Source organism: Xiphophorus hellerii, chromosome 3, assembly GCF_003331165.1.
Source record: "Xiphophorus hellerii strain 12219 chromosome 3, Xiphophorus_hellerii-4.1, whole genome shotgun sequence".
Lineage (NCBI taxonomy): Eukaryota > Metazoa > Chordata > Actinopteri > Cyprinodontiformes > Poeciliidae > Xiphophorus > Xiphophorus hellerii.
The window spans coordinates 16236968-16249901 of record NC_045674.1 but is presented as its reverse complement, the minus strand read 5'-3'; the positions used below and the strand labels follow the sequence as shown (position 1 = coordinate 16249901).

The 12934-nt window shown below is 39.4% G+C and overlaps 1 protein-coding gene and 1 long non-coding RNA gene across 2 annotated transcripts; one reads left to right on the top strand and one right to left on the bottom strand.

The window, feature by feature from the left end:
- Positions 1-4872: 4872 nt before the first annotated feature.
- On the bottom strand, positions 4873-5936 carry LOC116716944 (uncharacterized). Its single transcript, XR_004338659.1, has 3 exons — positions 5720-5936; positions 5390-5479; positions 4873-5016 (listed from the first exon to the last, which is right to left on the bottom strand). It is a non-coding gene; the product is annotated as an uncharacterized LOC116716944 (long non-coding RNA).
- A 3808-nt stretch (positions 5937-9744) lies between these two features.
- acbd7 (acyl-CoA binding domain containing 7) lies at positions 9745-11955 on the top strand. The gene is made up of 5 exons (XM_032558066.1): positions 9745-9832; positions 10561-10761; positions 11379-11496; positions 11564-11626; positions 11824-11955. Exons 2-5 carry the CDS (start codon positions 10750-10752, stop codon positions 11895-11897), a joined length of 267 nt encoding a protein of 88 aa, XP_032413957.1. The 5' UTR covers positions 9745-9832; positions 10561-10749; the 3' UTR covers positions 11898-11955.
- Positions 11956-12934: the final 979 nt, after the last annotated feature.

Genomic DNA, 12934 nt, shown 5'->3' with positions numbered 1-12934 from the left:
GCCATTAAACTGAAACCACATGGGCCCCACACAGTGTAGCCCATTTCTGTCCCATTCCCTATTAGCACATATAAAAAAGGATTAGGGCCTACATATGCATGCCCAGGTCCAACCCATGTACGATCAGCCCATGATTTTAGGCTATTTTGACCCCAGAGCTTCTGTAACTTAGTTTTGTTGGCAGCTTGGTAAGACTGAAGCAATTGCCAAGAAGGAAATTCTGTCATTAAATATTATCATTTTAAAATGACACTACCAATAAAAATGTACTTGATAACAGTGATAATAAAATCTCACCTGTTTTTCTTTTATTGCTCATGAAAGCAGCATGTCTCAGTAAAATTGAGATATTTAATCTGGACATTCCCATGGTGTTAATAATTTTCTATAAGTACTTGAAGAGATAAACGTGGCGCCTTCAGGAAGTTGTACCCAAGAATGAAGCAGACATGTGGAGATCAACACTTCTCCTGATATCATTGCCTATCAGTGTTTTTGAGGTGTTGCCTTTAAATGCATCTGCTAGTGTGAGTCAGGTTGTGAATTAAACTTGTTACAAGCTCACAATTTTACAAATTGTTTAAAGGTAAAAATCTGGTATTTAGCAAATAAAAAACAGGGAATGTTTAGTTTGATTTATTGACGAACTGAGGGAAAAAAATGTGATGTCTCTTTTTAAACAGTGTATGTACATATCTGAACTGTATACAATTAAATGTAGAAACCTAAGAAGGTGACTCGTCATCTCAGTGTTTGTTGTTGTGTTTGACAGAAAGGTTTTGATGTTTTCAATGCCTTGGATCTGATGGAGAATAAGGTGTTTCTGGAGAAGTTGAAGTTCGGCATAGGAGATGGAAATCTGCAGTATTACCTCTACAATTGGAAATGTCCCCCTATGGATCCTGATAAGGTCAGCAGCATCTTAATAATAATTAATATTTGTACTTTCATGATTTATTCTCTCCCTCACTGCCTAAATGTCCTGGTTGTTCTTTCTTGTGTCTTCCATTTATTCTTTCACTAGATTTCCTATCTCACTTCCTTCCATCTTCCCCTTTTTGTGCTTCTTCTTTCCTTGTGTCCTATATCTTCTTTCCTTGTGTCCTATATCTTCTTTTCTTGCCTGCTTTATTTTCCTTTGTTGTCTTTGTTTCTTGCTTCCTTCAGACCGCCGCCTGTAGGATAGGCTAACTCAGACTCTTTGTGAACTTTAGTATTTTATGTTATAAACTGAACACAGAAACTAAAACTAATGATGCACACGACTATGAACTGTTCCACAAGGATGATGCATTGAATCTGAAAACAATTAAAGGTTTTACTAAGTTTTAAGGTTAACTTTATTAAGAGTTCCATTGTATTTATTGACATCAGATCTTTTCAGTGTTGGTTAGTTTGTTTGTTAAGTGAATAAATGTAGTGTTAGAGCTCATCTAATAATCTGCTGATGCTCGTCTTTCAGGTCGGTCTCGTCCTTCAGTAGCGGCTCGTTTCACTGCTGCTCCACAAACAAGCGTCGTTACCTTCGGCTTCTGGATTCTCCTCACTTGGACCTGCGGGTCGCCCGAGCTCAACAGTGACATCTTCCACAAGTCACCCAACCTCGTGACCGGGCGGTGGTCTCATTAAGAACTCCTGCAGTCCACCGGGAGGTGAAAACTCTTCAATCATCATCCTGAATGTGAAGTCATGCTATGCCTGAGATATCCTTACAGTTACAGTGCTGTTGACATGCGCTCCCGCTCCTAAAACACGACGCTCGGACGTTCCAGAGGATGCCTTGGCATTGTGAATTTTGTTTCTATTTCTTCATTCAAGATCACAACATGCTCCTTTGAGATTTTTAAGATTACACACATTTCATGCAAGAAAACTTTAGAAATAAAACACAATGCATCCATTCTTAACTTGAACAGAACTGTATTTTATTAGATTCTGCAAAACATCTTTTAAGCATTATAAACAAGGTTCATGAAAGAAGAAATGCCATAAAGATACAGATGAAAACTAATGTTTTATCACAAAACTGTAAAAAGATCAGATTAATTAATTGAAAGCTCAACTTTTATCAAAACTGATATGGTTAAAGCTGTTTTGATGGCTGTCAAAGTTCCAACAATATGCAAACAAAATAAAACGACAGAAGAAACAGTTGAAGATCTTTCATTTCTGTTTCTTCAGTTTTGTTTTTCTTTTCTTATCGGGGTTTGGAACAATTCTCTTTACTTTCAAAGGCCGCAGAGTGCAGGATAAGGCAGAGTCTGTGATTTCAGATTCAATCTCCAGTTTCCGTTTTTGTGCTCTTCTCCCACCTTCCTCCTATATATATATTGCGTTGCTCAACAATTCTGTATTAAACGTCACTTCGTTACTGACCCTGTGTAGGAACAATATATACAATTTATCGTTATAAAAATGTCCTATTGTCTTTGTTGAGGTTTGTTACTGCAGGCTTCAGAAGCTGTAATTCTGAGACAGTTTTAAAATGGGTTTATAGCGACATATTTCTGATTTAAATAAACTAACGTTACCTTTCGCTGTCCTTTCACACGTTAACAATATAAAACACATAAAAGAAGTATGTTTCTGTTTTAAACATACCTGCATTTATGTCGTCACACTTAGTTTATCTTTATTTTTTTAATGTTGGATTCGTGTCTTCAGTCCTGCACGGGCTCACAGGGCGCTGCCATCTTGTTTGAATTTAAAAGTTTAGTCAGAAACAGCGCCCACTAGCGTTATGGTGGCAGCATGACAATTACTGATAAGACGAGCAGAAAAGACTCTGGAGCATTATTGTCAAGGTTTTACACACCAAATCAAATAAACTGGGGCAGCAATTATTTTTGCTGTTTGCAGGATTCATGTTTGGTGGGAGAAGAGGGGGTGCACTAACATTAGCCTTTTCCATTAAATAATTATTTTAGCTATTTTCTTCTGAGTTCCAACCAAGGGGCACACTTTGGCACGCCCTGTTTAAATTTCTACAAAAATATTCTAGCTGGGGCCTGCCATAGCAATGCATAGCAGAGCAGTGCATTAACTTGAGAACTGCAGACCAAACCTTCACTGCAGTGCAGGTTTTATCTGCACTGCAAATCTATCAGGATCTTGATAGATAACCTGCAATTTTGATAGGTTTTATCAAGATTGCACTGGAAGTTAGACAGACTTACCATGAGTTTATTTAAACTGCCAAGATCAAACACACACACATGGTCATCCATACAGAGAAAATATCTAAGTAAGGAAGGAAGTGCAAGAAAAATCTCAAAGAAATCACAGGAAGAAATATTCTATCCTGTCCATTTCCTAACTGCCTGATCCCTTTGGTAGTCCTTCACTGAAAATCTTGAATCGCTCTTAGTCTGATCCCTCCCCAATGGCAACCTGTCCTGGGAAACCTCACTATAGGCTGAATCTCAAGACAAAATCTCCGTCTGGTTCATAGGGATACTCAAACCCCTCCACCACGTTAAGGTGGCGATTCTGCGGAGGGGTCACCAGCCGATCGCGATGGATGTTTAATCCAAGGGATCCCCCATCCTGAGCAAGCACAAGGCAACAGTGGAGAGGATAACTCCCTTTAAAAGGAAGAAACCTCCAGCAGAACCAGGCTCAGGATGAACAGCCATCTGCCGAGGCTGACTGGCTTCAAGAGGGCAAAAATAAAAAACACACACACAAAAAGAAACACATTAAAACAAAGCTGTAACAGAATCTCTGAAAGAAGAAAAACACAGTTTTGACACCAGCCACCAGCCACTGGTGAGATCCAGGCTCCGACACCAGCTACTGGCGAGGCCAAGGCTCCGACACCAGCTACTGGCGAGGCCAAAGCTCCGACACCAGCTACTGGCGAGGCCAAGGCTCCGACACCAGACACTGGCGAGGCCAAAGCTCCGACACCAGCTACTGGCGAGGCCAAGGCTCTGACACCAGACACTGGCGAGGCCAAGGCTCCGACACCAGACACTGGCGAGGCCAAGGCTCCAACACCAGTAACCAGCCACTGGAGAGTCCAAAGCACTGACACCAGCCACTGCCAAAGCCCAGACACCGACAGCAGCCACCAGAGACTGGCGTGGTCCAGACTCTGACACCAGCCACCAGAGACTGGCGTGGTCCAGACTCTGACACCAGCCACCACAGACTGGCGTGGTCCAGACTCTGACACCAGCCACCAGAGACTGGCGAGGTCCAGACACCGACACCAGCCACCGGAGACTGGCGAGGTTCAGACACCGACAGCAGCCACCAGCCACTGGCGAGGTCCAGACTCCGACACCAGCCACCAGAGGCTAGCGAGGCCCAGACACCGACACCAGCCACCAGAGGCTAGCGAGGTCCAGACACTGACAGAAGACACCAGAGGCTAGCAAGGCCCAGACTCTGACACCAGCCACCAGAGGCTAGCGAGGCCCAGACACTGACACCAGCCACCAGAGGCTAGCAAGGTCCAGACTCTGACACCAGCCACCAGAGGCTAGCGAGGCCCAGACACTGACACCAGCCACCAGAGGCTAGCGAGGCCCAGACACTGACACCAGCCACCAGAGGCTAGCAAGCCCCAGACTCTGACACCAGCCACCAGAGGCTAGCGAGGCCCAGACACTTACACCAGCCACCTGAGGCTAGCGTGGTCCAGACTCTGACACCAGCCACCAGAGACTGGCGAGGCCCAGACACTGACACCAGCCACCAGCCACTGGCGAGGCCCAGACTCTGACACCAGCCTCCAGAGACTGGCGAGGTCCAGACACCGACACCAGCCACCGCTTCCCAGGGTCTGACAGCAGCTAGTTGCTGTGAGAACTGTGTTTCTCTCTGTAAATTAATATTTTTGCTAAATTAAATAAACTTTAAACAAATACAATACATATATGAAAGATTGTGTCCTCTTCATGCAGCAAGTACTCCATGCACTCTAAAGTTGTAGAGGCATGTGTAGTCTGGATGGCCCCAGTTGCTGTTCACCTGTAGGCTCACATGGGTGAAGGAGTCAGTTTTATAATCCTGTGAGCCAATGGAGATACAAATTAGGAGGGTTAGATTAATAATCCATAGCTACAACTAGACAAGACGATGGAAACAAAGGAGATCTGAATAAAGTGAATGGAAGCCTAGTTCAACTGTCCTTGCTGTAAATATATTTTGCATAGATTTTTGAAGATACCATGGAATTATACTAATATCTTCCTAACCAGAAAACAAAATGTTATCCAGTAACACTGGGGTTTATTTTCATTTGTTTCTTATCGTGAGGCAACAAAAACCATTGTTTTGTGATAACAGATTGATTACCAATATTTATAACAGGATCAGTCACTCTGGGCTTCTGTAAGAACTGTTGTATTTGGTTAATAAAACATTAATTTGACATATTTACAGGAAGTTTGAAGGTCTGTATCCTGCTGCCATCTTCTTCATATTGGAAAGCTCCCAAAAAACTCTCCTCATCATTTATGTCCTTCTTTCCCTGAGAGAAAATTAGATAGAAATGCAGTTCATTATCCTATTTTTTGTATATATGAGAAAGTTAGTTGGTGTATCTAAAAACATCATATGCTGAGATAAGCAGAAAATTCATTTGTGCAAACAGAAAGTTTGCATGAGATCAGGTGATATGTTACTAAATCATTGCTAACACTTTTTAAAGCCCCTTCATCCACAGTATAGGTGGACACAGATGTGATACATGTGGTGTTGCTTGACTTACAAAGACAGAGAATTCCCTCGGAGCACTGGAGATTGTGGAAGATGGGGATATTATCTTAGGAATATGACCCAGCGACACATGAGTGACAGTTGCTTTGTGGGACAGTTGGACGGATAAACGTCCTGGGAATCCTGCAAAGGCCCAGCATTGTCCAGGATTCAGATGAGTTCTTCCCTGAAGTCAGAGTATAAAACAAAGTTTAGGTGGGGTACCAAGACTAAGAGAAAAGGAAATCGTAAAGTATTTTATCAAAAAGAAACACCACTTTGCCTAATATTCATTTAATGTTCTGAGTGTTGTACAGACCTGAATGACAATGTTTGGGCCTACTGGTTCTTGTTCTAAAGGTATCCCAAACAATCTACATGGTCTGTTGCTCTTAAATGCTCCTGAGGTCATTGTGTGCACAAGTCTGGCACCTGCACAAAAAACAGAAATAGTGAGTTAAGAAACCTTAATACTGAAAATTTGCAATCTGGTTTATGATCTTATTTCTAATAGGTCACCTTGAGACTCCAGAGCAAAGTTGGGCCACAGATCCGCTGGTGGTAGAAGGTATTCGAGTTTCTGCATCATCTCCTGCAGATCTTCGTGGTAACCCTCTGGGAGCTTTTCTTGATCCTTATCCAGAGACAGAAAGTTTGTCACAACATTGAAATTAACAGCTTGTTCTCAAGTTTGTTCAGGATATTTAAATCAGAGTTAAGATTAGGAAGAGAAAACCTACCATGTCCACTGGAGTTAGTGAAACTATTGACTCTGAAGGTCTTAAGTGCAGAGCAGAAAATATGCAGCTACATCCTGATGAACATGAGCAGAAGATGACAGTCAGTGACATAACATAGAAAATACAGACTTTCTACAAACTTTCAAACTGTTTGTTTGTGGAAGGAGAGAATTTACCAGACAAGAGCAAGATGACAAAGATGATCCCATTACGTTGTAACGGACTGATAATCCCATCTTTTACAGTGAAAAGCTTATCATTCTCTTGGTGGTAATCTTGCATTTTACTGCAAACTGGGCGTCTTTTTGTCCTACTCCTGGCACAAGATGGAAAAAATACAAGTGTTAAAATAAGTGCATTGATCAGCAGATGACTGTTAAACTTAAGAGCTAAAAAAAAGCTTATATATTATACCTGACTCTCGTCTCTCGATAGGAAATTGTTGGTTTCCCATTAGAGTCGTAGTATCCATTACTCATTAAACGAAGGCTTCGTTTCAATGGAGCTGCACAAAAAGAGAAAAAACAAACATATGGAAGAGGGGTTGCTGACTAACACAAAGCATCTTAAATACACACACACATATACTGTATATACACATACAGTGTATATATATATATATATATATATATATATATATATATATATATATATATATATATATATATATATATATATATACATATAGTGTATAGATAGATAGATAGATAGATAGATAGATAGATAGATAGATAGATAGATAGATAGATAGATAGATAGATAGATAGATAGATAGATAGATAGATAGATAGATAGATAGATAGATAGATAGATAGATGGACAACTTCGCTGAAACAAGTTGTTTGAGCTTTCACGGTGTCCGTAGTTCTGTAGATGAAAGCTCTGAACAAGCGCGTGCTTGTTACGCGCGTGCTTGTTATCAGCGCTGGGGGAACCGTATCTGATGGGGAAACGCGAATTGACGTAACACCTGTTGAGGTGGGTCAGGTTTGCCCTGTGTATTGTCTTGAAGGCTTGGCACCTGGTTAAACTGTGGAACAAATTGGTTTCCCCCAAACATGCAGAAGTTTGTGATTTTGAAGCTATTTTATGTATTTTATTCGGTCTGATAACTAATTGCAAAGAAAAAAATGTTAAGGAGAAGTATTTTTGCAAAGCATGTTCACTAGTCTAAGGTTAATTATTTAAGTGCTGAAGTCCTTAAACATTGCAATTTAGCAAATTGTTAATATTGAGTACAGTCTGGGGCGTGGGGGCTTCGCCCAGGACGCCAAACAGGTGAGGATCGCCCCAGGACAGAAGGCCAACTTTGTAACGGTCTTTACAAAGTCAGTTACAAAGTCAGATTTCTGGCCAGATCACTAGCTGATCAGATTATTAATCTCTTATCACAGTGAATTTAATATGTAAAGTGAGAAAACCATAAACTGGCTTTAAATTGTGTAAAACCTCTTACTATTTTGATGCTGTTTTCATGTTTACTCAGTGAAGTTGTCAAATATGCAAAAAAAAAAAAAAAAATAAGGTGCTAGAAGCAAACTTAGACTTTTGATATTTGCCTCAAAAGTAACTAAAATGATTTGAGCTCAAAAACAGATTTCTTACAACCTAAAACAGAAAATGGGTTTGCATTTTCTGTTGATTCACCTCCTCAATTGCTGAGGTGCATTTGTGTTTTATATATGGCTTCTTAGAGTTGGGACACTCATGTTTCATGACTTATACAGGCAGAAAAATATTTTGGAGCACTGCAGATTGAGCCAATTGGGGGGGAAATCTTGTGACTATGAGCCAAGGACACATGAGTAATGGAGACTCAAAAGTAACTAAAATTATTTGATGTTGTGCTAAAAAACTGATTACTCAGAGCCTATCATGTATAAACTATCTCTAACATTGCCATCACAATTTCCTCAGAAATCTTACACAAAAATTAGATCTGGTTTCTTTGTCACTAAATTAAAAAACAAAAAACTTACTTTTACCGTGTTCCACCATGGTTTAGTTGAGCTATCAGGTCTTCGAAATCTGACTTTCTCCTTGAACTGAATTGCAACAAAAGTGAGAAATGTGAGTGGAACTCGTCTCTTATTGACAAAAGCTCCAAAAGCGCCTGATGACACATCAGCCTATGTGACATCACAATATTAAACAGAGGCTTTCCGCATATAATTAACTGCTGGACTTCATGAGAATGTTTTAAAACTAATTTTAGATCATCTTACAGCAAAAATTAATTCAACTCTTATGCTGTCAAATGAATGTATCTTTCTTCAAATCAGACAAAAATGGTTTGTCCTAAGTTTGTGTAGCAACAATTTTTGTTTGTGCTGCTATCATTTTAAAGATATTAAGAAATGTTTCCAGAGGTCACAGAAGGTCAATCTGCCCCACCCACCTTCTGCAAATCAAATAAAATCAGTGTCAATCAACCTGACTACCTTTAGTCAGTTTGATTTTGTAAAAAAGGGGACAGTGGGGGGCTGGTTGACCTCTGACCTTTAAACTTTCTTTAATATCTTCAAAGCCAAAGCAGCAAAAACAAAAATGTTTGCTGCACAAACCAGCACAAATGCAGTCGAGTTGATTGATGCCAATTTTTTCTGATTTGCAGAAGGTGGGAGAGGTCAGTCCCATACTTATTTGGAAATGGTGGCACTATTTCCTATATTATTCATAGTTTCAATTATTTTTCCTTTGAAATGTTTTTGATTTCCAGTCATGATTAAAAGATTATAATGAGGTGCATGCCGTGGTGGCGTAGTGGTTAGCGCGACCCATATTTGGAGGCCTTGAGTCCTCCACGCGGCCGTCGCGGGTTCGACTCCCAGACCAGACGATATTTGCCCTATGTCTTCCCCCCTCTTCTTCCCCGTTTCCTGTGAGCCCACTGTTATATACGGGACACTAGAGCCCACAAAAGACCCCCTGGAGGGGTAAAAAAAAAAGATAATAATGAAACACAATAAATTTGTAAATATATTGATTGTACTCAATCAATATATTTATCTTGTTATTGATTGATTCATTGATTAATGAGTTACATTAATAATAACATTTATTTTATTATTAGTGTGCTGCTGTAAATTAGTTTGTAATGAAAATGCGTTACATTGATAAGTTGATAAATTAGTTCATAGTAAACCAATTGTATGACTAAATTCATGCTTAGAATGGCAAAAAAAATGTTGAAATTCAATCAGTGTGGCATATGTATTACAAATGGTCTTTATATTTGCAGAAACATGACGGAGTGAGCAGTCTTAGCAACTAACTATCTTTAACACGCTTCTCTCCTGTTACCATGACAACGAGAATTCAGGCTGTTAGAAAGTAAAAACGCTGAGCGCATCAACTCTTTGTTCCGGTAGAAAACTTTCGTCTTTGTAAGTAATTATGTGTTTTAAAGACACTTGAACATGTGTTGTTTTTTTCTTTGGCTGGTAAAATATGGAGCAGTGCACATAATCTTTGACTGTAGCTTAAGATGAGTGTTTTAACTTGTAATTTATTCTGTCTTTCTGCTATGTGTCCGTTACAAGAACGTTTTGAGTGTACGAAAATGAACTAGCAACGTATTTTCTTTGCTATATTTCAGTTACGTATTAACTGAACTGCGAGTGTAGAATTAAGATATGCATTTTTCGTTCTGTTCAGTCACAAAAACATTTAACTATTTTTTAGCTTATGTTGTATTTGGGTTACCAAATTTATTTATTTATTTATTTATTTTTTTAAAAGATCTGTTTTAAAAGATCTTTAATTGCAAATTGTCCCCATCTGCTCACACTATTTAACGTTTCTGAGGGCACCCTGTCCTGGCACATGCGCATTTAAATCGATTATGTTGAACAATTATTATTGTGGGATGGTTATGAAAATCTGATTAGATATGCAGTTTTCCTTCGTGGCTGGTTAAAGGTCCGATGATTAATTGTGTTTAACAACACCCAAATTCAAAAGTAAAAGTAGGGTGGTTATATTTTCTGTTTTTACACAGTTATTAAAGTTTCAGTTAAATTGCATTAAACCCTGTTTAACTTCAATTGTTTTATTTGATCCACTCGCTTTCGTCGTCATGTTTCCTGGTGCTTGTGTTTGCTGTGTGTTGCAGTGACCTCCAGCCAATCAGCTCTGAGCTCTTCAGCCCCTTCACTCTCCTCCTCCTCTAACCTCGACAGGCGGCTGCTACTTATCTGGCTCATAAATATCACATCGCTCAGCTGTGTTGCAATTACAGCAGCTGCTCACGAAGTGACCGAATAAAAACCTCCGGCTGTGATTTCGTCCTGCACCAGCCAACATGTCCGTCGAGGTAAAACCCGCTCTTTCTCTGACTGCATTTAATTGATGTGTAAGGTGCGTTTAATTGCTGTTCTGCCATGTAGCTGCTGCTTATTTCCATTCTGACAGCGATAGCTTTATGTCGCTATAGCTCAGTGTAAAGGAAATAATGTCTGATCTGCTCGTGTGCTGGTTCTGAGGTCCTGACGCTGCAGCTGGATTTATTGCCCTCAAAACTGCTTGAGCTAAAAGGAAAACCTTACTACAACATGCAAGTCCTCTGTTTGTCATGGTTTCAGGAGTATTAGTGGGTTATATTTCTCCTTTAAAGGGGCACCATAATTATCTGTTCTGCCATGTCCCGGATCTTTTGTAAAGCAGATTATTCAAGCAAGCACAAAAGCATCAGAGGCCTGAATAGAAAGCCCTTTGTTTAACTCCTACTTGTGCAACAATCAGTTTCCCTCACTTTGCCTTGTGGCTTGACTACAAATCCGTGTTGGTTGTTGCTCATTAGCATGCACATTTCTACATCCTGTGCTCCTTCTCGGTACACTCACAGATTGCTCTGATTTGACTATTTATGAAATATTTCCCTGTTTTTCCCATGTTCTGAATGACCTCTCTGAACTGTCTGTGGATCTGCAGGAAGAGTTCAAGAAAGTGGCAGACCAGGTGAAGAATATGAAAACGAAGCCTACAGATGACGAGATACTGATCCTGTACAGTCTGTATAAACAGGCCATGGTTGGAGACGTTAACATAGGTATGCGACTTAGTGTATGTGAGCTAAATAAACATTTTCTTCAATGCTTTTCCTTTGTTTCCTTTAGACAAACCGGGGCTAACTGACCTAAAAGGAAAAGCAAAGTGGGAAGCTTGGGAATCCAGGAAAGGTAACGTGTATTTGTGTTGGTCCATCCATTAAAAATGCATTGAGGTGTGTAGTTGTAATACAGTAAAATGTGAAAAGGTTCAAGAATACTTATGCAAGGTAGAATTGGAAACCTATCTGGTTGCAAATGCTTCAACGGAAATAAACTGCTACACATTTTGTTTTTGGTGCAACTAATTTGTCTCTCCTCTGGTTCAGGAATGTCCAAAGCGGACGCGATGGCTGCCTATATCAAGCATGCTAAGGAGCTTTTCAGCAAATATGGGGTGTAAACTTTGCAAGAATCTAATAAAGCTTGACTAATGCAAAAAAAAAAGAAAAGACTTTACTAAATAATTTACTGAAACAGCTATTGTTTGCCTTCTGTTCTTAGAGGCAGTAATTATTCCTTAATTTGTTTTTTTTCTCTTTTACATTATTTTACTGCAAACTAATACAATTGATAAACTACTATGCATCTTTAAAGGTCATACCTTTGCTGATTGTGATGTGTTAAATGACCTTTCTCCAATTGCAATTGCTTTAATAAACTTGTATCTTTATTCTGATATCTGCCTCCTAGATTGATGTTGCTTTAACACACAGTGATCATCAACACACATGAGTGTCAAAAGAATCTCTCTGGCTCCGTCGCCTCAGTAGCCTCCTCTTATACAGACTCAAACACGTAGCCAATGGAGAGATCATTAACCACACAAAGAAAGGAAAAAAGCAATAAGTACAGACAGTTTCTTCTTGACAATAGGGCATAGGTGACACACAGGTCATCTGATGGAAACATCTGCAGTCTCGAAGCGTTGACACCTTAACCACAAACACTTCTGCACACATCCGTGCAGCTCAGAGGTGGCTGCTGAGTGAGCTAAATTGTGGTCAGGAAGTTTCCTGTTAAAACAAGTCTCCAGAAAACAGACAACTTGTCACCCTTAAACCGCAGTCGGTGTCAGAAACTGTGACCATTTAACATATAATAAAATGAAATGAAGAATAAATGAGTAATAAGGTTAAATGAGTAATAAGATGAGTAAAACAATCAATAGTAAGGTAATCAATAAACACAAATAAAAGTAATCAATAGAAGTAAAAAGTAATTGATTATAAAAGTATTCAAATGTATTCAAAACCTTTATGAAATAATAGTCAATAATTTACTTCAACAGATGTACTTTAATACACTGCATTAATTTGTAACATGGATTAAAACGAAGCAGGAAAAACACTATTAAATGTTAACATAAATGGAAATTAAGTTCATCTTTGGTCTTTTTGTGATTTTCTTTTCACTGCATAAACTATTTGAGTGTTAATG